The sequence below is a fragment of the Oxyura jamaicensis genome, chromosome Z (genome assembly GCF_011077185.1).
Source record: "Oxyura jamaicensis isolate SHBP4307 breed ruddy duck chromosome Z, BPBGC_Ojam_1.0, whole genome shotgun sequence".
In the NCBI taxonomy this organism is placed as follows: Eukaryota; Metazoa; Chordata; class Aves; order Anseriformes; family Anatidae; genus Oxyura; species Oxyura jamaicensis.
Window position 1 is genome coordinate 46343558 of NC_048926.1, and position 26516 is coordinate 46370073.

At 38.3% G+C, this 26516-nt stretch overlaps 1 protein-coding gene across 1 annotated transcript in view; it reads right to left on the reverse strand.

Moving 5' to 3' along the window:
• CNTNAP4 (contactin associated protein family member 4) overlaps positions 1-26516 on the reverse strand; it is a 175667-nt gene that overhangs the window by 131518 nt on the left and 17633 nt on the right. Inside the window, exon 3 of the mRNA XM_035309930.1 lies at positions 7207-7400. Coding sequence (XP_035165821.1) covers positions 7207-7400 — 194 coding nt within the window. The remainder of the gene's footprint in view (positions 1-7206; positions 7401-26516) is intronic.

Consider the following 26516-nt stretch of genomic DNA (forward strand, 5'->3'; position numbering starts at 1 on the left):
AAGCAACAAATTTTACTGTCTCCCTACCCTGAGTCTGTTTTGCCCATCACGATAATGACTGTGTGATCTCCTTGTCCTTATCTCAACCCCTGAGACCTTTTCATCATATTTTCTCCCCGTTCCTCTTTGAGGAGGGGGAGTGAGAAAGCGGTTGTGGTGGAGCTCGGCCACCCACCTGAGTAAAACCACCACACCCTTTAGGCCCTTTACCGTCTTAGTAGCCCTCCTCTGGACACTCTCTAAGAGTTTCGTGTCCTTTTTGTACTGTGGTGCCCAGAACTGCACACAGTACTCGAGGTGAAGCTGCACCAGTGCAGAGTACAGTGGGACAATCACTTCCCTTAACAGACTAGTGATGCCATGCTTGATGCACCCCAGGATACGGTTGGCCTTCCTGGCTTCCAGGGTACACTGCTGGCTCATATTAAGCTTGCTATCAAGCACAACCCCCAGATCCCTCTCTGTGAGGCTTCTCTCCAGCATCTCATCCCCCAGTCTGTACATATAGCTAGGGTTGCCCCGTCCCACATGCCAGACCTGGCACTTGTTCTTGTTAAACTTCATGCGGTTGGTGATTGCCCAGCCCTTCAATCTGTCCAGATCTCTTTGCAGGGCCTTTCCACCTTTAACAGAGTCAACTACTCTTCCCAGTTTAGAGTCATCGACAAATTTGCTCAAAACACCTAGTCCTACATCCACATTGTTTATAAAAATACTAAAGAGGACTGACCCTACTATGGAGTCTTGGGGGATCCCACTAGTGACCATCTGCCAGCCTGATGTGGATACATTTACCACAACCCTTTGAGCCCTGCCTGTCAGCCAATTGCTCACCCATTGTATGTTTTTATTTAGCTGTATGTTGGACATTTTGTCCAGTAGATTCCTATGGGAAACTGTGTCAAAAGTTTTACTGAAATCCAAAAAGATCACATCAGCTTGTTTCCCTTGATCAACTAGATGGGTGATCTTATCATAAAAGGAAAACAAGTTAGTCAAACAGGACCTACCCCTCATGAACCCATGTTGTCTGGGACCAATGACTGCATTCTCCCTCAGGTGTACTTTAATAACTTCAGGGATTATCTTCTCCATAACTTTACAAGGCACTGACAAGAGACTGACAGGCCTGTAATTGCCAGGGTCTTCTTTCTTGACCTAACGTGAAACTTGGTTCAACATTTGCCAGATTCCAGTCTACTGGGACCTCTTCAGATTCATAAGACTGTTGAAAAATAATTGAGAGGTCCCACGATGATGTCAGCCAGTTCTTTAAGCACCCTGAGATGAATCCCATCCAGACCCATGGACTTGAATGGATTCAGGTGGAGAAGCAAATCCCACACACCTTCAGGGTTGGTTGGGATTTTATCATTCCCACCATCGTGGTTCTCCAGCTCAGGGCACCCTGGGTCCCGAAGCCCATCATCAAAGCAAAGAAGGCATTAAATGTCTCTGCTTTGTCTATGTCCTTGTCTGTGAGGTGACCATCCCCATCAAGTAGCAGACCTGTTTGCTTCTCCTTTTCCTGTTCACATTTAAAACAAAAACAAACAAACAAACACACAAACAAACAAAAACATTTTATTGTCTCCCACAGACCAGCTTCAACTCTAATTGGGCTGTGGCCACACAAATTTTCTCCCTACAAACATGAATAGCATCCCTATATTCCTTCCATGTTGTCTGACCCTACTTCCAGCAGCTGTACACATTTTTTAAAATTATTTTTTTTTAGTCTAAGCTCCAGCAGAAGATCCCTGGTCAGCCAGGCCAGCCTTCTGCCCTGCCTGCTTGGCTTCTGATGTTTTGGAATTGCCTTATCCTGAGCTTTTAGGAGACAGTGCTTAAAGACTGACCTGCACAGTGCTTAAAGACTGACCAGCTTAAAGACTGACTAGCACAAAAAGCAGTTTCCCAGGGGACGTTGCTAACTAGTTCCCTGAGCAGCCTCAAGTCTGCTCTCCCTGTATCCAGGGCTGAAGTTTTGGCAGCAGTTTTCCTTCTGTGGCCAACAATTTTAAACTCATCCGCTTCATGGTCACTATGACCAAGACAGCCACCAATTGACATGTCCTCCACAAGAACCTCTCTGTTCTCCAGCAACAGATCTAGGAGGGCAACTTTCCTAGTTGGCTCCATTAGCACCTGCACCGAGAAGTTATCATTGAAGTGTTTTAGGAACCTCCTGGACCTGCTTGTGTTGGCCGTGTGGTAATCCCAGTTGACATCTGCCAAGTTGAAATCCCCCATAGGGACAAAGACAGTTGATCTTGAGGTGTATCTTAGTTCCTCAAAGAATAATTCACTGGTGTCATCATCCTGGCCAGGTGATGTATAATGGACTCCCACAAAGACATCCCCTTTATTTGTTCGTCCCCCAGTCCTTACCCAGAGGCTCTTAATTTTTCCATCGCCAACTTGAAGTTCCACACAGTCCAGCCACTCCTTCATGTACAGCACCACTCCCCCACCTCACATGCCCTGTCTGTCCCTCCTGAGAAGCCTGTAACCATCTGTTGTGACATACCATTCACAGGACTCATCCCACCAGATTTCACTTATGCAGATGATGTCATAGTTGTGGGACTGGGCCAAGACCTCTAGCTCATCCATTTTATTCCTCATACTGTGTGCATTCAAGCATTTAATATGCACCTCATTGTATGCAGCACCTTGTGGAGCAGACCAAAGGACCTCACTAGCACACAGTACCTCTGATTCTAGTGCACCATCCCTTAGCTTGTCACCATCGGGCCTGGTTTTATCCCTTTCCCCCTTTGACTCTAGTTTAAAGCCCTATCTATCAGCCTCACTAATGCCTAGGGAAAAGAAAAAAGAAAAAAAATAATAGAAAAAAAAAAAAAATCTGCACCTCTGAGAGAGGTTCTTCCCATCTGGTGCCAGCAAGCCTGGTGTGATGTAGATCTTCCCGTGATTAACAAAAATCAAAGTTCTGCTGGTGGCACCAGTCTCGATGTCATGTTTTGATGAGCTGAGTCTGCCTGTCAACATTGATCCCTCCTATCAGAAAGATGGAGGCAAACACAACCTGTGCTTCTGATCCTCTAACTAGTCACCCCAAAGCCCTAAAGTCCCTTTTGATCACTCTTGGACTTCTCCTTGCTACTTCATCATTACCAGCCTGAAAAAAAAATAGTGGGTAGTACTCCATGGGCCGTACCAGGCAAGTGACTTTCCCGGCAATGTCTCTTACCCAACCCGCAGGGAGGAAGCAGACTTCTTTGTTGGTTGGGTCCAGACGACATATCAGGACCCTCTGTCCCTTTCAGAAGGGAGTCCCCCATGACGATAAACCTTCTTTTTACTTGACAGAAGATGTAGTGATGAGGTGGGTAGATTGCCTTGCCTTAGGCACCCCTTCCAACTGGGATGGGCTTTAATCTACGTCCTTGTTTGGACTGTCATGTTCTAGAGCCTCATACCTGTTATATAAGGGTAGATGGGAAGGTGAGGTGGGCAGGGAGAGGGTTCACCTACCACCCCAAGCAGAAACCTGCTTCCATTCCTCCCCTTGGCCAAAGTCCTCTCCTACTGCCTCGTGGGATGGGAGAACTTTTAACTTCTGTGTAGCGTCTGCCTGGTAGGATAGAAAAACCTTTATTACTTGTACTGTGGCAGGCTCGTGAGTCTGTCTCAGGGAGGGTAGCGTATGCTTCCACTAGTCAATTTCCCTCTCCGACACTCCTTAACCTACTCACCTCCTCCAGAAGCTCCACCACCAGGCTGAGCATTCTTCAACCTGGACGCACCTCCCACAGGCATATGCACCACTGCTGCTGTCAGACACTGACAGAAGACTCGGGCATACCCTGCAGCCCAAGAAATGGATGGCTGTGTGTTTCCCTGAGATCTCTATCTGGGTAGCCACATCAGTACCTGTGGCTGGAGAGGCTGCAAGAGATGAGGAGGCCATTGTTTTCTGTCTGGTGGATACCATAGCTGGACTCTTCACGAGCAGATTACAACCATGGCTGGGAAAGACCGTTGGAAAAGAGTAGTGAGGTCACCCTCTCCACTTAATCAGCCTGCATGAGCTGCCATGCAAACTACTGCGCCATGCCCTGACTGACACACCATGGCCTGTTTGCCTGTCCTGATCACTCATGCTCCCTAGAGGCTGCCTTTATATGGCCGGAGAGGGGGCACTGCTGGCTCCGCCCACACCTCTTCATCCTCCATTGCAAGGGCTGCCAGGGAGCTGCTTTGAGTGGCCTCTGTGCCGGGAAAAAAAAAGAAAAAAAAAAAGAAAAAAAAAAAAAAAGACCCTGCCTGCCTTGATCTCCCACTCTGCTGCAGAACCTGTCTGCTGACCAGGAGCTGATCACCTCATCAAGTGGCTGCAAAATGGTGAGGATGCCTGATGTAAATGACCCGCCACTGATGCTGCTAGCTTCACCCATGCCTCCTCAGCCTCCCTCGCGAGGGCTGCCAAAATGGGTATGCAGAGATTTTTGTCAGAGAAAACAACTGTTACAATAGTTAATCTATAATGAGAAGATACCTAATAACTGTAAAGGTGTTAGTCTTTCAAAAGTATCTTTAGTACTTAACTTTAAAGTCCAAATGGATTCTATATCATGAAAGATAAACTCCTTACAGGTGTAAGATAGCAAGTAAGGAATACATCAGTAAACTGTAAATGAGGAGACTAAGACCAAGATACATTGCATGGGTAAAGAACAGAGGTGCCCCAACTCATTTTAAATCATTTCCTATTAAGCAAAGAATTAAAGACACCATATTTAGCAGCCAAAGAGGTAAGAGAGGTTCATCTCACTCAACTTCAGAATATGTAAATTTAAATGAGAACAAAGTGACAATGAATCATTTTGTAGTAGGTGGTAGGAAAAACAAAATATTTAGATTATACATGATTCAAGTCAAATGTTTTTAGGGTAACCTTTCTTTCAACTGAACTCTCTAAAGAAAGTTTAGACTACTAGATCATTTGCAGATGCTTTGATAGTCTTTTTTTTGCTTCTCAGTTATAAAAATCTTAAAGTGAGTGAAAAAAATTGCAAGAGAGAGGGATATGAAATAACCACATGGAAGAAAAAGACAATAGAGGACTTCCATCCACAAGTACCATTACAGTTACATGTCTACATGTCACATCTGTGCTTATTTAAAAAGTCCCAGTGATGACAGAAGCTCCAGAACCACAAAGATAAGCCAAAAGATGTCAAAGAAAGTTTCAAAATTAAAAAAAAAAAAAAAGAAAAAAAAAAAAGTAGGGAGTTATGAAATTGTACAGAAAAATTGTAACATTTCTACTCAGTTTTAGAAAGATTGGGTACAAAATATAAGTCTTTGTAGGAACTGAAGGATTCTGAAGTATTTATACCATCACGAAACCCTAAAAACTGGACATCTCCTGTCATCTCCTGTATTTCTAACACACAGTATCAGTCAAAAAAAGGGAAAAAGTACCACTGGTAAGAAATCTTGCCTCTGGTAAGAAATAGGTCAATGGCTCAATTAAAAAAAAAAAAAAAAAAAAAAAAAAAAGTAGAAATAATATGTATTTTAAAATGTGGGATGCTCTTGTCTGAAATGAACTTGGACACTTCATTTAAGAACAGTTAAAGTAAACAGGTAATAGTCAAAGAAAATCTACAAAGAAAATAGAGAATTAAGAGTTTAATTCCAATACTATTTCTATGTTTTGGTTTAGATAAGAGGAAATGTATTCCCTAAAACCAGATTTCCTAAGTAAAGATACATTAAAATAAATAAATAAATAATAAATAAATAAATAAATAAAATCAATAGAATATCCCTGAAACTGATGGTTTACATCCTTGAATTATGCATTACTGCCTGCAAGCCATATCTCCAATCTGCATGGCAAACATAAACATAATGTATTTTTTATTAAGTTTCAGAGCATGGAATGGCCTTACTTTTCCCCTTCTGCAGATCTAAAAAAGTCCTGACATCATCAGGATAAATACTGCATCCGTATTTAACAATTCAGGGAACTTTTGTTTGCTATTCTACTGGTGGCAACATTTAAGATATAATTATCTGCATCACTGTTTTCAGTAAAAATACGGGATTTCAAAAATGCTCTCACTGAAGAGATCAAACATTTCCACCTCTCAGATTTGTTTTATCGGTCTGTCTGAAGATGGGCAAAGACAATATTGTAGCAGCGTACGCTCGTTTAACATTTGGAAGATTGTTTTTCTTTTCTCACTCCCCACAGCCATATGGATTAGAAACTCATTTATTTCTTTTTGTTATGAAAACACAATCTGAAGCAGAATTATGAAACAAATTCAAAAGGAAGTATAATTATGCAACAAGTAAGCAACTGCATAATCTCATTATACCATAGATGGGGTTTAACAATAAAAGTGTTAAGAACATTTAGAATTGAAAGTCAACAAAATCAAAATTCATAAAATGAATTACATTTTAACATAAAGTTTAACTGCAGCAGGAAACAGCTGAAGCCTAAAGCCTAGTACAATTCAAAAATTAATCAGATCTCTTCTGTATGGATAGAAGAATAGAAGTAACTTGACAGGATAAAATCAGAGAACGGAGATACAAAGATTATTTCTGTAGTCCAGACTGATAATCACTGAAGATCAAGGAAAGACATAACTGTGGTCTAAATTATCATTTAATCTGGTTTGGACATTATCTGTCTGGCACTGAGAATCCTCCAGTCTCAGTAAGTTTCATGTGAATAGAACATGACGAGAATAGCAAGATATATTATTAACTACAAAGCTAAATGGGCTGCAACTTAAATCAAGATCAGAATCCAGACTTAGTATTAGAGGACCAAAATTAAATCAACATGAAATTGTTGCTGCTGTATCTCTTAATAAATATATATATATTTCAATTAAAAAAAAAATAGTGTGATTAATAGTTTGAAAATAATACATTTATCATGCACAGCAAGACAAAAGAGACTTTTCAGTCTTCAGAATACATCCCCAAGATGCTAATAGAGTAATGGTAAAGCTAGTTTTTTGATGTTTGTTTGCTTTTCAATGCCCCTTACTGTGTCAAAAGCTAGAATAACTTGGATATCTAATTATTTAACCTTTTTCATTGTGGTTCTTTATATTCTACTGCTTTGCTTGATATACATCTGCAATAAGGTATAGCATGAGTACTTTTAGTCTTTCGGAGAAATGTAGTTCTTATTATTAAGAAACATACCCAAGTGCTTTCTTCTTGACGATACTGCTTCCAGTTTCGTCCACTGTCACTGAACATCAGAAGGTAGCTTGTTACCCAGTCGGAGCTCCCATAACCACCTTGAGTAGCAACAGCAGTTATCTCAGCTCTTTCACCAAGATCAATCTGAAGCCATTGATATTTATTGGACACAAGTGGTGACCAACCACCAGCACCTTAAAAAGAATGAAAAAGAACAGAAGGAAGTTAACACACTGATATATATTTATATAAATGAATTCAAGGTATACCATCACCCAAACTGTTCAGATACTATTTAGTACCTATTAAAAAATTGTTGTATAGATGAAGGTTATGATAGAATGTAACCATCTATAACTATTAAAACTCATCATGATTTTTTTTGTCTAAAACTAATTTTGTAATAAATCATCAAAATAATTCTTATTCAATTAAACCGAAATCTTCAAAAGATAATAAAAAACCTCTGAATTTTATTTATTATTTTTAATTATAAAACCACAGTTTTATTTTCCATGGACTGTCTGAGCTCCTAATGTCCCTTCTAACCTTCTAACCTGCGTGATAGCTCCACAAGACTTGGATATACAGATTTGTGTATGAAGAAATAAAGCACAGTTAGATGATGAATTTACATTTGCCTCTTAAAATGACTAACCAATTTGTATGAAAAACAGTAAGACAGTATGAGATCTACACATGTAGTCCTAACCAGGAGACAAACTGGCTTATGAAGATAATAAGTAATCTAAAACACACAGCTACATAAAATTCCTAAGCCATTCTAAATAATTGGAAAGACATATAGAAAAAAATATATAAAGAACTAAAATTAAATACAAAACAAAACAACAACAACAACAAAACCAGGGCATCAATTCAGTTTTATCTTGTCTTCCTTAGTTTGCCTTTATTTAATCAAATAAGGCTACTAACTCCTCTATAAAGTCAGACTAATAATAGTAATAATAATAATAATAATAATAATAATAATAAAGGACCAATCACAATCTTATAAAAGTAAATGTTTTTAAATTAATGTATTTTGCATTTTTTTTTTTCAAGAACTTACAGATGTTTAGCATCTTTTGGGTTTTATTAGAGGATAAGGTGACAAAAAAGATTCATTTCATGCACACACTCTTCGATCTAATGCAGACTCACCTTCAGATGTTCTTGAAATATACTGAAAATACAGATGAAGCAATACAACTGGTTTCCACAATAATCAATAAGCACTATATTATTTGGAACATTTTTATGCTTGCATGAAATTTGTTATGCTTAATATTTTGTAAATAAAGCATCATATATGGTTTAATTTTCCTCAAAGATCTTAAATCAAGTTCTCAATATTACCTCCTTAAGGAAAAATAAATAAAAGTATACTCAGGCATTGAATACCACCATTTAACAATAAAATGGTTGGAATTTACAAGCCACAAAAAGTAAGGTTCATTCTTCGGATAAAGGAAAATGGAAATAGTTTTAAAAATGCATAAACCTCCATATATGTTTTTTTTCCTTTCTCTTTTTTTTTTTTTTTTTTCTCTCCCAGATTTTTCTGCACTAAACCTCCGCCCACCCCAACCCCCACCCAAAAACAAAACAAAAAAAAAACAATCAAACAAACAAACAAAACTACCAACAAACCAACCAAAAAAACATCTGTACCAGATACCCACCGGTGAAATTTACAGGCTTTTGAGCTTTTTTCACTTTTTTTTTTTTTTTTTTTAATTGTTTCTGTTCTTAATCTAAATTCAGATTTTGAACTTCATGCAAATAACAGGAGATATTTTGCATTAAGTCCTTTGCCTGTTATTCATTCCTCCCTAAGACTAGCCATCAGATGCAGAATATACCTATATCCTATACAGAATATACATAATTATTCTGTGGTTTCTTCATGAACCAGCTGTTTCTCATGGAATCCATAGCTATGTGGATATTTGAGTTTTGATTTCAACATAATTAGTGATATATTTATTTAGCAAACTAATTGAAAAACAAGTGAGTTAGTCTCAAGTGAGTTAGTCTCAAGTGAGTTAGTCTCACTTGTGATCTGAAGACCACCATTGTATCTCACCAACGTCCTCTCCACAATATATTTAGAATATTTTTTGAAATTATGGTAGGAAAATAATTCTGAAGGAATATCAGTGTAACTCAAAAAACAATGTCTGTATGTGTAAATTGAAAAAAATGGCAGGAATTGAAAGTTTCTGAAAGATTCTGAGGTTTCTGTCAAAACTCAGACATCTCTAGTAGCGCGTTCTGACACACGCTACATTCTCCCTTAAGTGAACATATAACTGATGGCATCAAATAGTTGAACTACAGTCACATGTCTGTAGATGGCGATCAAGAGGCAAAGAAAAGAGAAATTACAGAAGATCAGTATTCAAAGAAAATGAGAACAATATAAAAGGTAGTATTCTGTACTTAAAGGAAGCACAGACAAATGCATATTTTGTCACATTAGTCTGTTTTCAATTAGAATGTGTGTGTGGTAGCATGTGGAAGGTGATTAGTAATTTAAATTGAATTTCCTCCTTTACACATTTTATTTCCCAAAATCTGTACATGAGGAAAAATGATATAAAAACAGATTTAGAAGAGTCTGCTGTTAAATTATTATGGGAATTAACCAAATAATTATTTAGTACATTAACAACAGTGTATAACTCAGAAAACCCAGTGAAAACAAACACACTTCCTAATGCAGGCAAAGACAACATCATTGATATTCACCTATATTTTCTTTAATGTAAAGGGCATCACTAGGTGGAAAAGCATTTATTTATTTAAAATAAAATATTTGACTTTTGTTCCATGTTTATTTTCAATCATCTGTGCTGTAATAATCCATTCCTCTCTGAGAAGGATCTATTCTGTTAGTACTTTAAGGTCTGTCTGGAAATTCTCCACAGTCAACAGCAACATAAGTCTATAGGGGCATTTATAGATAGCAATAAAACAATTTGCCACTTTCAATCTCAAAGAAATAAAAAATAAAAGTTTCAGATGTACTATATTTTGCACAGAGCGCTAATTAATATTTTTGATTTTCTCACAAAAGAGAATACCTTCCCATAACAAACATCTCTGATATATATATTAAAAATATTTTAGTAGTCCTCAGTGACACCAAGTGAATCCGCCTGTTTACAAGGCTGCTGGTCACCCATTCAGTAGCTCTTGATTTGTATAAGTGTTTGCCATGGTTTTGTTCTTACTGATCCTTCTAGAACAGTATCTGGGCTCTGAAAGTACTAATAAGCATCAGTGGCCCTGCTCAGCCTTGCCCTTCGCCTTGCATAGGATCATATCTGAGATCAAACAGCCCTCCTTAACACTGTCAGACTCCTTCAATGTTTTTTGCTTAATTTTTGGAGTGAAAGAACCTCATAAGACCACTCATCACCAAATTACTTATATTATACATTATATCACTAAAAATTCTAATATATTTGTTACAGCAAAACCAAGGCCTTCCGGGTGTTTGATCTCTGCAAGAAGATCAAAATACTCACCAATACTTCTGAAGCAGAGCCCTCAGAGAAATTTGTCCCATTTAGCTTCTCCCTTGAATACAGCCTCATGCAAAACTTCCATATCAAACTACTCTGAAAGATTACACTAAATTTAGGACAATCTCTAAACTATCTAGAAAAATCCCTCATCTTCCTTTCAGGTAAATTCAGTTTTTCATGAAAGTGTCTTCTTTCCTATTTAGAAGTTTCCAGCTCATATTGGTACCTTGAAGATTCCAAGGGCAAGGAGCTGCAGTGAGGTTGGGTTGAAATGTTGCATCCAGTAAGCAAGAAACATTTGTGAACAGCCATCTCTGGAGCCTAAAAAGGGACTTCATGCCCACAAGTCAGGCAGCCCACATCCATAGCATATACCAAATCTGTTGGACACAACACTCAGGACAAGTCAATCTTACTTTCACTATAAAATTATGCAGCAGCACTTCCAGGCAGAACATTATCCTGTAGTGCAGAGGTATCGAAAGCCTCTTTATTTCTAACACTATGTCACTATGTGTCCTAGTCTGTCTGGGATGGAGCTAACTTTTCCTGTGTTGGGCTCTACACTTGTAGCTAGAACAGCATTGATATCATACCAGTGTTTTGTGCATTGCTGAGCAATGCTGGCACAAAATCAAGACTCTCTCCAAACCCCCAGAGCCAGTTGCCTAGGTGTGGGCAAGAAGTGGGCAGCTGACATCACCAGCACAGCTGACCTAAACTGACCAAAGGGATATTTCATACTTTATGATGTCACACAACAATAAAAGACAGAGAAAGGGAAGGAAAGTGTGGGCTCTCATATGTCTGTCCTCCTGAACTGCCAAGTGTATTGAGGCCCTGCTTCCCAGAAAGTCGCTGAACATTGCTCATTGATTGGAAGTAGAGATTTTTATTTTTATTTTTTTTTCCCTCAGCTGCAACATGCCTTCTACAGCACTGCATTGCTCCTGTTCACATCTTGCCTTCATCTGTCAAGTGTTCTTCAGCATCTTTCTTGCTTTCCTGTTCAGCAGCCAGATCCCTGCCTGGAGGAGCCTGCAGGCTTATGGAGATAAAAACTCCATAAAAAACTCCAGTTGCCAAGTCCTGGAGGAAGCATCATTACAGGAGGTTAGCTCTTCAGCTACCACGTTATAGTCTCCTTTTCAGTGCCCTATATTTGCATCTAAAGTTCACTATACTAATATCAATATTAATGTTTGTACCAAACTGTACCGGTTGGCATATTTTTTGTTATAGCAAATGTTTATGGATGGTTGTTGCATAGAAGTTGGGGGTCTAATAGTTATTAGAATGATAAAGGCTTGTCAGATGTTCATTCCAAGTGGTGTGGATGTTTCTGGTGAGATCTGGGGAGTTCCTGAGGAATTTCCGTGGGGATGCTGATATACCAGTATGCCAGTCAAGAGTGTGCTAAAAGGTATGAATACAAAGGGCTAAAGGAAGATTTATAGGAAGAACTATGTCATCCCTGAACTTACTAGTTGATTGACTTTGCAGTCTTCTGGTTAATTCTCTCTCTTCTTTTTACCAGTGTTACAGTTACCTCTCATTATATTTGCTAATAACAACTGTCAAAATATCTTTCCCTCTTGTGAACTAATAGCAAAACAGAATAATCATTTTCATGAGGGAGATAAACTATTTGTAGAGATTTATTTATTTTATTTATTTTATTTTTTTTTTTTTTTTAAAAAAACTCTGTCTTGGAATGTGTTTTAACATTCTTATTTTCCAAGTTCCCTTACCAATGCTGAGATTTCAGGCTGAGAGACCTGGGTCTGTTCAGCCTGGAGAAGATGAGACTGAGGGGGGATCTTATCAATGTCTATAAATATCTGAGGGGTAGGAGACAGAAGGATGTAGTTAACCTCTTCTCAGTGGTTTGTGGGGATAGGACAAGGGGCAATGGCCACAAAATAGAACACAGGAAGTTCTGCACCAACATGTGAAAGAACTTCTTCACAGTGAGAGTGATGGAGCACTGGAACAGGCTGCCTAGAGAGGTTGTGGAGTCTCCTTCTCTGCTGATATTCAAGGCCCATCTGGACGCTTACCTTGGCAACCTGCTCTGAGGATCCTGCTTTGCAGGGGGGTTGGACCTGATGATCTTTCGAGGTCCCTTACAACACCTACAGTTCTGTGATTCTGTAATTCTGTGATTATTTGCATGTGCTGGATTATTTGCCTGCACTGTACTAAAATCTATACTAAAGCCAGAGAAGCAATTTTCATGCTTAACTTCTGTTCAGAAACAAACATTACACCGTTACTTTTTGAAAGAACATGCTGATGAACTTGCACACACAGATGGTAAATAACATTTTGTTTCTTCTTAACATATCATTTATTACTATTATTATTATTAATATTTTTAAAGTTTTAATTCCTTTTAGACATTTGTAAAAATGTTTATATATATATATAATGTAATTCTTTTTCAAAAATATTAATTCACCGAACACATCTAGCAGTCACATATAATTTTTTTATTATAATTATTATTTTCCTAAGGTAGTGAATTTTTCTCTTAATTCAGAAATCTCTACTTTTTAGACTGACTTTGGTAGCAACTTGTCAGTTCTCCTTGACAGTTGACAAGTTAATGGAGTATCTTTGTTTACGTGGAGATTTCATCCAGACTAGAAGAGATTAAATAGAAGTTTAAAGCTTCTATTAGTCACTTATACATATTAACTGAAAAACAGACACCTTAATTTTATATAATATTCATAAACAAATAATCTGAGTATTAAATTATGGGAATACTTTCTAAGCTTTTGAATTTTTGTATGCGTTAAGGTTGATTGTTTTGTGCTAGATTTAAAATTTATCAAATCCTGCATTTTTCATATAATACTGAAACAAATTTTGCCTTTTGAACCTTAGTTATTTTTTATTTCTGTTACAACATTCATTTTCAAGTCAGCTAAAGGGCAATATAATGGCATTTCCTTGTATCCTTCCCCCAAGTAATGCACAATGCTTTTCTGCAGAAGTCACACTGGGAGGTGTTATTTATTAGAGCTATTGATTTACAATTTAGCCAATATATATATATATATTTAATTTACTTCTCTTAGGCACCATTTAGCTATCAAAATCAAAATATAATCCTATGATCTGAGTCCTGGATAGATACTATATTCACAGGAAAGACTTTCTTTCCTTCAGATTGCCTACGTTTCTAGATTTTCATTCTTGTGAACTTCGCATATATTTTAAGTAGTATGAGATGATTTTCTTTGCTTATGGAGGTGAAATATATTCTGCCTTCCCCATTGAGCACTGATATACATACATCAAAATGTCAGACAAGCATTAGTTCCTCATTCTGGTTCCTGTCTATCAGGGCATGTAATAATAATAATAATAATTATATATATATATATGTGCATTCACACCAGCTTATTCACATGCAGTTCATTTTACCATTTAGCTAACATTTATGCCAATTTAAATTTAGTCTATTTTTTCATGTTTTATCATAATGACTACAAGCAATGTGTAGAAGTATTGAAACTAGCAGATTTAAACTAACACACATCATAAAGTATGTTTTCCTTTGATTAACCAAGCTGTGTATTTCCCATATGGATCATTTAACAGAAGCTAATTTTAATTTGAAGTCAATAAAGTTTCACCAGGGATAAATTTAGTTGCACATATTACAAAACAGATATTCTACATTCAAATAATTGACAACTGAGACTTCTTACACTTAGAAATGTCAAATGAAGTGTGTTACAGCATTCAAATAGACTAAAATATAAAAATGTGACATCATTTCTCAAGCTGAAAAGAAAGGTATCCTCTTTCACAAAAGAAGAGTTAAAAGCTTGAATGCTTACCCTTAAGTAAATAATAGAAGGCTTTATTCTCTGAAAGGTTTTTGGTCTGACTGATGACAGGGAGTGGGGTCAGAGAGAACTATCTTATAAGGGGTACTGATGTATTAGTCCCAGGTGAGATCCCTCTTTGCACCTTTGAAGAATCACCTGAGTATCAAAAGCAGGGAAGAGGATGAATGCTGGAATAGAACTTTTCTTTGAGATTTTCAGAAAACAGTTATCCTATGCTTTAATAAGACTGACCAAGAAATAGAGCTTATACAATTAGAAACTTCCATTTATTCCACAATACCAAAGTGCAAGAAAAGTAACTAGGAAGAAACTAAATAGCCAAAGAGCATTAATCACATCAGCAAATTGGCAAGAAACAATGTGCAAAAGCTGTTGCATCAGTGTTGTTCTGAGTCATGTCTCAGTGGCAGAAGATGTGAACCTAAGCATCAAAATTTTATGCCATGGACAAACTGCCGCAAATAAAATGAAGAAGAGGATGAGGAATTTCTGCTTATAAAGTAAGAAATACTAGACACAGAATCCTGTTTGAAGATAAAAAGGAGGCAGAGGCTGACTGTTTGATTCAAAGCCAGCTCTGCAGTGAACGTCCCATATTTAAAACGGCAGCATAGTGTCTTTCAACCACATTTGATAGCTACATCATCTTCTGCCTTAGATCTAAGCAAAATACTATTGCTTCCCACCAGACTATTTTCAGGACAGGAAAGTGTTGTACTTATGTTACCTATATTTAAAACTATCCTACTAAACTGGACCAATCCTAAGAACTAAATATCAAAAGGGCATTTGATGCAATAAAGCTCAGTTTTCAAAAAGGGTCACAGCTTGAAGAAAGGCCCATAGCTAGCTGGTACTAAATGGAGCAACCTTTGTAACTCTGAAGTCTCATGCCCTTCTTACATTAAGCTGGTGAATTTACCAAGTACATTGTGTTCAGCTAAGTTATAAAAAGAAAGAAATACTACTGTATTTAGAGATCACTAAAACAGAAATTTTTGAAAAACTGGGGAAATGAAGACTTCTAAAAAGTAATTTGTTTCTACATGAAAGAGACACATTACTCAATTGCAGTATGCTAAAAGTAATTATGATCCGCCACTTCACGGCTCTTAAGGCCTTCATGGCTTTTCTGAATTCAGTATCATGGTTCAGCAATCTTGCACAATAGAAACCTATAGAAACACAATTTCATAACTTCCCATAAATAATTTATTCTCATAGTGTTTATATAAAATAAGTTGAATTTAGGATACAAAGTATAAATTTATAGAATCATAGAACGGCTTGGGTTGGAAAGGACCTTAAAGATAATGTAGTTTGAATGCCCCTATCTTGGGCAAGGATACCACCCATTAGATCAGGTTGCTCAGGGCCTCATCCAGACCAGTCTTCAATACCTTCATGAATGGGACATCCACAGCTTCTCCGGGTAAACTTTTCCAATGCCTCAACCATCCTCTGAGTTAAGAATTTTCTCCTAGCCTCTAATATACATCTCCCCTCTTTTAGTTTAAAATCAGTCCCCTTGTCTTGTCATTATCTGACTGAGCAAAATGTTGTTTTCCAGCCTTTTTTAGAAGCCCACTTGAAGTATTGAAAAGCTGCAGTAAGTCACCCTAGAGCCTTATTTTCTTTAAGTTGAAAAGCCCCAGCTCTCTCACACTTTTTATTTTTATTTTATTTTATTTTATTTTATTTTATTTTATTTTATTTTATTTTATATTTTATTTATTTATTTATTTATTTATTTATTATAGGATATGTGCTCTAACCCTCTGATCAAATCTGTGGCCCTTCCCTGGACCAGTTCTAACAGATCCACATCCTTCTTGTGCTGGAGACCTCCAACCTGGTTGCAATAAACCAAGTGAAGCCTCAAAAAGGCAGAATAGAGGGGGACACAATCACCTCCCTAGTCCTGTTGGGCACTCCTCTGTTGATGCAGCCTAGGATGCAGTTGGCCTTCTGGGCCGCAAATGCACGCTGCTGGCTCATGTTGATTTTGTCCACTAGAACTCCTAAGTCTTTATCTGAATAGCTACTCTTAGTTCTTATCACAGTCTGTACTAGTGTCTGGGATTGCCCTGACTCAGGGGCAGCACCTAAAACTTAGTCTTGTTGAACCTTATGCAGTTCATGTGGGCCCACTAGTCAAGCTTGTGTAGGTCCTTTTGGATTGCTTCCCTTCCTTCTCTTGTATCAACTGCACCACTCATCTTGGTGTCATCTACAAACTTGCTGAAGATGCACACAATCCCATTGTCTATGCCATTGATAAAGACATTAAATAGTACCTGTCCCAGTATAGACCCCAATGAACACCTCTCATCATCTGCCTCCACTTGGACATATAGCCATTGACTACCACTCTCTGGGTGTGAGCTTTAAGCCAATTCCTTATCCACCAAATGGTCCACCCATCAATCCATATCTCTTCAATTTGGAGATCAGGAAGTCATGTGTGACAGTGTCGAGACCCTTACTGAACTCCATGTAGATGACATCAGTCGGTTTTCCCTTGTCAACTGATGCAGTCACTCCATCTTACAAGGCCACCAGATTGGTCAGACAGAATTTACCCTTGGTGAAGACTTTAAGAATGAATTGAGAATGTCCTAGTTATTAAGAAGAACTTGCAATAAAAAGAGCACTCCTATAGTTACACAGTAAATATTCTTACTTATATTCTTATTCTTAACATTTTCGAGGTCTAATTTTCATATATTAAATGCATACAAAGACAGGTTAAACCCAATATAACTACTAATTACCTAATAACTGAAACACAGAATAAAATCTTGAATAGATTTCAAGGAATCAGTACAGGATTTCCCCTTCAAAAAAGTCTTCAGAATTGTGGCTTCCTTTAGGAAGACAGTACTGAAGATATTTTCATATAGAAGATATCTTCTATATATCATATCATTTCATGTCATATCATATCATATCATATTTATACCATTATATATAGTGCATATTATATTATATTCTGTAATTACTATATTACAATAAAAGAAAATGGGGGGAGAGGGTGTATATGAATTCTGAGGGACCTGAGTACAACCAATTATTTCCTAACAGATAAGCCAACACTGAATTTTGAGGTGTGGCTCTTGTTTCAGAAAATATTGTGTGTAATAATAATAATGACAACAATAATCCTAAAACCTAACCAAAACAGAACTTCTCACTCATGAGAATACTTAATGAAATGCCTGTTTTGAACAAAGATTGGAACGTCCCACAAGACTGGCATCTGATTCTGAAATCTGTAATAAGCTCCCTCCGCCATCAAGAAATTACTGACATAGTCTTTCTTCCTAAAAGTAGAGGAGTGAGAATAAACTTTCTCTGATGAGGGATTTCTAGAAACAAGAATAGAGAGAACATCTATTTATTACTTATCCAACATAAGGAAGCTGTATTTTCCCAGTACTATTTCATAGACAGCATTCAGCTATTTCTCAATGGAAATCAGAACTAGAAAATTTCAGGAACTTTTGAGCTAGGCAGAACAAGAGAAAAGCTATATGAATGGTTCATTCAGACAGACTCTCTTCTAAGAGATGTGGGTTGATCAAATACTTTAGGGGCCTCAAAGGCAGAATAAACATAATTTTGTAGGAAAATCTACCATATTTTAAGGTACTCTGAACCTGCATATCAGTGAGGAAAACAGTTACAGTCTTCAAAGACAAAAAGAAATTGCATTTTTTTTTTTTTTCAACTTTCAGAGTATTTAATATGCAAGAATCTTAAATTTCAAAACTGTGGTGGGTATATAAAATGAATATTAGGTGTTAATAATAATTTGTGACAAGTAGCAGTTACTATGTAAAGAGAAGTTTCAGAGGTATTTTGTATCTGATTCAGTGTGATGGAAAAGTGATGGGAAATGGTATTATAATTGCAAAGTTTTGTTTACCTCCATGGAACCAGTTAGAAGAATGTAGCTAACTTTTTTTTTTTTTTTTTTTTCTTTACCCTTCTGTGTTGACAATAATTTCAGTGAGTGAATGAGTCCCATTTTACACCTCATTTTGAGAAGGCTTTGAAGACATTTTTCCTCAATCAGTCATTATTTAAATATATCCAGGGAGACATTTCTCAAAGGTGTCTGAAAGTTTATCAGAAGAGCAACTTATTGACAATGATTCAAAGAGTTATCAAAGCCACTATTTTTAATCTAGGTTTCTCATCACCATTATGCCATAAAGGGCTATGAATCAGCTGTCTACATGAGGCAACATGTTTTGTATGTGTTGGAAAGCCCAAGTCTGAGTCAAATATTGCATAATTAATCCTATATATTAATCTTCAAAAGTAGGCCACATTCTCATTTAAGATTTTTGAGAAATATAATGAATTGAGTAGGATACACTCCGAGACTGAGTCATTTCTACTACATGTTATAAAGGGACTTATTTATTTATTTATCTATTTGTTTGTTCCCGGAAGAAGACAGGTATTACAATAAATGCCCTTCAAACAGATTTCTGCTGGGAAAACAGTTTTTGTTTTTCACAATGACTTATGAAAAAATATTTTGGAAGTGTGAACTTTCAGTGCAAGATTTGTTTCATTCTTTACTATCCTCACTCACCAAGGTGATTGGTTCTGGGGCAGACGTGTTCTGCAGTGGAGTGGGGGATCACAGCATGCAGGTGTTTCCTGTATCATAGCCACTGAAGACAGCTTAGGGAGCCACCAGTACCTGGCAGTACTTGCAATGGCAGCTGACAAGGCTTGGGCAGAGCCAAGAGCTCCCCTCCTCTGTCACACAAAGGGCAGGCAAACAGGGCATGGTGCAGCAGTTTGCGCAGCAGTTCATGCAGGGAGTGTAAGCAGGGAGGGCAGGAGGAGGACTGATCTTTACCCTTTATTGTGGGATCACCACGAAGCAGCTTTCCAGTGAGGCAACAATGGTGTCTACCTGCCACACCTGCTGGGCAGAGACTGAAACCCAGATGAAGGGGCCACAACCACCCATGGCAGACACCTCTGCCCAGGGAGACCTCCCAAGGACTGCAAGAGCTGCCCAGACCCTCAGTTGCAGGGAATTGCAAAGTCTGGAGATCCCCCTAGGGCCTGAAGGCAGAGCTGGGGGTCATGGGTGCAAGTGTGACCAGATAGACACACTCTGAGCAAGTTGCCAGGTTGCAAGAGGAGCTCAGCAGGCTGTAATATATCCAGGAATCCAAGCGAGAGATTAATGTGGTATAATATTCTGGTGCAAGCTGAGCAACAGCCCAGCCTTAAATTCTCACAAGGAAGTGGTAAGGTGGCTTCCAACCTGAAAATGGCAGAATGGATAAACTCTTAAGAAGGGGAAGACTGAACATTCGTTTCTGCTTGGAGCAGAGTGAGGAATCACCCCATTTCCCCTGAAGTGCCCCTAAACTTCAGATATAATGCTCTGTGGCTCAAAAATAAAATAAAATAAATTAAAATAAAATAAAATAAAATAATATAATATAATATAATATAATAAAAGGAGAGTGTGTTAATGGCAACAATGGTGATGGTTAAGATGCAGTAATGGGCAACTGTAAAAACATAGACCAGCATACATCTTGTTTAAGAACCAGTTTCACAAGAAAAGTAGTGTTGGTAAATGGGGAATACTCTCTGAGAAGCACTGAGGTACCCATTTGCCTCCCAGACAGTATCTTCAGAGAGGTTTGCTGCCTACCTGGGGCTTGTATTTGTGACTTCGCAAAGAGACTACCAAACTTTGTCAAGCCTGAGGACTTGAAATCATCAAAGAGATCATCACAGGGACATGGTGGGGAATCCTGTCATGGAAGGCTATGTGATTTTTAGAAAAGACCAGCCAGGATGACGAGGAGTTCCTCTTTATGTGAGAGAGCAACTGGAATGCAACTGGAATTTGATACTGTCTCCCATAACATGCTCATTGACAAGCTCAGGATGTGTGGCCTAGATGAGTAGACAGTGAGGTGAATTGATAATTGGCTGGATGGCAGAGCTCAGAGGGCTGTTCTTATTGGTACGGAACCTAGTTGGAGGTCTGTAGCTACTACTGTCCCCCAGAGGTCAGTAATAGGTCCAGTGTAGTTCAACTTATTCATCAGTGATCTTGACGATGGAACAGAGTACACCCTCAGCAAGTTTGCTGATGACACAAAGCTGTGAGGAGAGGCTGATACCCCAGAGGGCTCTGCTGCCATTCAGAGGGACTACAACAGACTGGACTGTTGGGCTGAAAGGAACCTCATGAAGTTCAACAAGGGCAAATGCAGGGTCCTGCACTTAGGGAGGAATAACCCAAAGAGCAGTACAGACTGGGGGCAGACCTGCTGGCATTCAGCTCTGCAGAGAGGAAAATGGGAGTCCTGGTGGACAGCAGGCTGACCATGAATCAGCAGTGTGCCCTTGTGTCCAAGAAGGACAATGGTATCCTGGGGTGCATTCAGAAGAGTGTTGCCAGTAGGTCAAGGGAGGTGATCCTCCCCCTCTTCTCAGCCCTAGTGTGGCCATACTTGGAGTGTTTTGTCCAGTTTTGAGCTTCCCAGTACACAAGGGACATAGAACCACTGGAATAAGTCCAGAGGAGGGCCACTGGAGAAGATGGTTAGAGGACTGGAGCACCTGTCATATGAGGACAGACTGAGAGATCTAGGCCTGTTTAGCCTGGAAAAGAGAAGACTGAGGGGAGACCTCATTAATGTATATAAACATCTGAGGTGAGGGTGTCAAGAAGTTGGAGCTAGTCTCCTTTCAGTTATGCCCAGAGACAGGATGAGAGGCAATGGGAACAAACTGAATCATAGGAAGTTCCAGCTGAATATGAGGGCATTTCTTTACTTGAATAGAGCCATGCTATTTTCACTGGTGTCCAGTTCTAGAATAAGAATCATATACCACAAGATGCTCTGTATAAACATTGGAAAACAATTTACTCTGAGGGTGAAAGAGCACTCAAACAGGTTGCTCAGAGAGGTTCAAAGAATCACAGAATCACAGAATAGTCTAGGTTGGAAGACACCTCCAAGATCACTGAGTCCAACCTCTGACCTAACACTAACAAATCTTCCACTAAACCATATCCCTAAGCTCTACATTTAAATGTCTTTTCAAGACCTCCAGGGATGGTGACTCAACCACTTCCCTGGGCAGCCTATTCCAGTGCCTAACAACCCGTTCAGTAAAGAAATTCTTCCTAATATCCAAACTAAACCTCCCCTGGTGCAACTTTAGCCCATTCCCCCTCGTCCTGTCACCAGGCACGTGGGAGAGCAGACCAACCCCCACCTCGCTACAGCCTCCTTTCAGGTACCTGTAGAGTGCAATAAGGTCTCCCTTGAGCCTCCTCTTCTCCAGGCTGAACAGTCCCAGCTCCCTCAGCCACTCCTCGTTAGACTTGTTCTCCAAACCCTTCACCAGCTTTGTAGCCCTTCTCTGGAGTCGCTCAAGCACCTCCATTTCCTTGTAGTGAGGGGCCCAAAACTGAACGCAGTACTCGAGGTGTGGCCTCACCAGAGCTGAGTACAGGGGGATAATCACTTCCCTGGACCTCCTGGCCACACTGTTTCTTATGCAAGCCAGGATGCTGCTGGCCTTCTTGGCCGCCTGAGCACACTGCTGGCTCACATTCAGCCGAATGTCAGCCAATACTCCCAGGTCCTTTTCTGACAGGCAGCTTTCTAACCACACTTCTCCCAGCCTGTAGCTCTGGGGTTGTTGTGCCCCAGGTGCAGGACCCGGCACTTGGCCTTGCTGAACTTCATACAGTTGGCCTCAGCCCATTGGTCCAGCCTATGCAGATCCTCCTGCAGAGCCTTCCTACCCTCGAGCAGATTGACACACGCACCTAACTTGGTGTCATCTGCAAACTTGCTGAGGGTGTATTCAATCCCCTCATCCAGATCATCGATGAAGATGTTAAAGAGGACTGGTCCCAGTACCGAGCCCTGGGGGACTCCACTAGTGACTGGCCTCCAACTGGATTTGACTCCATTCACTACAACTCTCTGGGCCCGGCCATCCAGCCAGCTCTTAACCCAATGAAGTGTACGCCAGTCCAAGCCATGAGCAGCCAGTTTCCTGAGGAGAATGCTGTGGGGAACAGTGTCAAAAGCCTTACTGAAGTCAAGGTAGACCACATCCAGGTTGTGTTCGTTCTCTGAAAATATTTAAAACCTACCTGGATGCCATCCTGTGCAGTATTCAAGGTGATCCTGCTCAGCAGGGGGACTGGACTAGATGACATTCAGAGGTCCCTTTCAACCTTGGCCATTTTGTAATTCTGTGATTCTGTGAAATTCTTCATTGTAAGGGTAGTGAAATACTGAATAAGGTTGCCAAAAGAAGTTGTGGATGCCCCATCCCTGGAGGTGTTCAAGGCCAGTCTGTATGGGGCCTTGGCCAATCTGATCTACTGGGTGGCATCCCTGCCTATGGCAGGGGAGGTGGAGTTAGGTGATCTCTAAGGTCCCTTCCAACCTAAGCCATTCTATGATTCTAAGATTCTATTACCATACCCTTTTACAGATTATCATCAGCAAACTATATCACTGACTACAAACTATGAATTTCTCTTAGCCTGCAGATAGGCCTCTTTTTGACAGACATTATGACAATAATCCCAGGCTGAGAATAAGACACAACTTAATTTGGGAGGTGGTTTCATTCCTAGGGAAATTCAGTCTTACAGTAATGCTGCTCTCTTCTTTCTCTAGCCTCTAGGTATAGAGGGGTGCTATATTAGTAACCACTGTATTGTGTGAAGCTTGGATCACTACTTTTCATGATTAGTCTTATGTGTATTTTATTTCAATCAGCAAAATTGGTATTATTTTCATCTCATCATTCTGTTTTATTGTCTGAGGAGATAATTTTTTTTTTTTTTATATGTAGATGATCTCTAGAAATCTTGGTGGTCATGGCTGTGTGGTATTGAAGAAGAAGAAGAAAAATCTTATTACCACCATCTCTTATTAAGCTGCTGAGTTTAAGCAGAATTCTTATCTAGATGTTAATACTAGCATATTTTCTAATTGCATATACAATGTTGCAGTAGCAAATATAAACCAAATGTAGTGGAAAGAGAAGATACTGATACTTGCTATAACAAAACAAAAGAATAGCATAACTAAATCTAATACAGTGTTCTGCACACTTTGATAAAGTTACGCAACCTATTTCAGCATGATGAATTACTACATACTCTTTACCTAGCATCTGCTTTAAAGTGAATTGAAATATCTGGTATCCTTGCTGAGTGATCCAACAAATTACTCTGCCTTCATAACATTTAAAGCTAGGACCAAGAATGAGCCAGAGCTTCCAAAAATCCCTCTGCATCGACAAAGAAATATATATATATATAAACTTTTTTTTTTTTTTTTTTTTTTTTCTTCCTTCCTGTTGTTTTTCTTCCATTCCCTCACATTTGAAGCACCCAGATGACTACCAACAAACCAGATCAAACCTGGTCTCTTCTATTGCTCACTCTTCACCTCAGTCTAGTGTGGTATCCCAATATTTTACTGACTACAGTCATAGAATTAAAAGAGAAAAAAAGAAAAATTAAAACCTTCTGCACTGAGCACAGCTGGCCTCAGTGCATTCAACATGACTGTGAATATTTTGTGGCACTTTGTATGTGACACTTTGACAATATTCTTATGTTGTTTGGCAGGGAAATTAATTTAATTTTCCTAACACAGGTTACAGTCTTCAGTAAGGTAAATTACATTAAGAAATGAAAACACAGATACCCAGATTGAATTTCTCTGACCCAGACATTCTTTTATGATTGGTATACCTATGTCCTCAAACACACATCCATCACTAGCATTTTATTAGGAAATATTGACATTCATTAAGAGCAGACTGACACAGATATAAAGAATTGTTTTTAATCATACTGAAAAAAAAAAAAAAAAGATATTTCAGATAGTATTATAGTATTTTCCATGATTAATAATGCATTATTTGGAAAACATTAAACAACATTAGTAAACTGTAAAAAGAATGGCAACAAATTTTAAAATAATATCAAACTAAATGTTACCTCCTCCCTCCCTCACCCTCAATATCACTCAATTCTAATTTAAGGCTAGATAGATCATCATCAGTTGTACTTAGGAGTGATATATTTGTAGACTCTGCTAGAGAATGAGCAGGGCAGTATCTCTGAGCTTATGTATGAACATGCTTGTGTCTGTCATTTTTATCACTGCTCTTGCTGAATGACTTTCTGATGGTCGTACATGTTGAAATACTATTTCAGCGCTGGAAATGATGATTCACTGACACTGTCACCTGTCTTAGTACATACAACATGGTGCATTTAGTACAGTAATACAAACAAAATGTTGGCACCTGCAGTTTGCAAGCAAAAATATTCTAAGTGTATATACTTAAAACAGAAAAGCTCTATTTTATTCCCATTATTGTGGGTATAAATTGCTACAGCAAGCAGCTGGGAGCAGCAGCCAACTTCATCTGGCTGTTGGCCTGCATGCAGATCTGACATATACAAAAGAAACATGATTCTTTTTAAAGTAAGAAGAGAAAGTGCAGTGTCACCCCTCTGGTGCTTAAAGTGTATTTGTGCTTTTGTGAAGAATGTGAATATTCTACAGTGGACTAACAGATATTCTGTAAATTAACTTAAATATTTAATTTGATCCCCAGTTCAGCTCTATGCAAGCTATTCTTCTTCAAATGTTGCAATGTGCAAGTGCATGTGCAGTTCCATTTGTGTATCTGTACATTTTTGGGAAACTTGATCTGACAAAATCATAACAGGATATGGTGAAACCATTAGGTGTTATGTCCCCTGCAAAATTAATGTTTCCCTAATTTGGCATTCCATTTATGACTCCCAACCTTATATTCACTAATGAAATTGCATGTCCTGTGATACTGGTCTTAGAAAATGAGTATATTAATAATTAAAATATTTATTCTCCTCTGTACACTGGCCTTTATTTTTCATTAATTCTGAGGGTATTTAACAATGTATCCGTCTATATATATATTTATATCTATCTGCACATTATACCAGATTCAGCCAGGAAATTGGCATAACTCTCCTTAGGACACTGAGGTTAGTCTTCCATCATCTATTCCATATTAACTTCAATGCTGAAATGTTGATAAGAAATTATGGAGTCTTCAGAAAACCACAACTTAACCAGTCCATCAACCCATCTGACACTCCCGCACCTATCCCCCTGTTTTAATACTCTTATTCTTACAAAATGGATAATAATAATAAAAGTTTGCTATTTCTCTTCAAACCTAAGAGAATTTCTGATTTTGTGACACCTGTGTAGTTCCAAATTCATAGATTCTAATGTCAGTACTTCACTAGAGAGATAATAAATAAGTTCTTGAACACTTTAAATTAAAAGAGGACAACAAGTGCATTTCAGGCTCTGTTTCATGAACATAGTGACTGAGATTATAACTGCAATTGATAGAAAATAGCATGGGGAAAAAAATGCATTTGAGCTAGACTAATTGAATTTCATGATATGTGGCTTGATTATCAGAAATAGAGTACAACATCTTTGTTGGCTAAATATTTAAATTATAGATAGTACAGCTATAAATATTACCAGACTAACACATCTATTTTCATTTTATGCAATTTTGGAGTACAAAATTTATTAATAGAATTCCTAACAATGAAGAAAAAGTGCAGTTATTATTATTTATCATTCAATATTTATTTATTTATTTTTATTTCCCTTGGAATAAAGCTTTACTTTTCAACAATCCAGATCTTTCTTTCTTTCTTTCTTTCTTTCTTTCTTTCTCTTTCTTTCTTTCTTTCTTTCTTTCTTTCTTTCTTTCTTTCTTTCTTTCTTTCTTTCTTTCTTTCTTTCTTTCTTTCTTTCTTTCTTTCTTTCTTTCTTTCTTTCTTTCT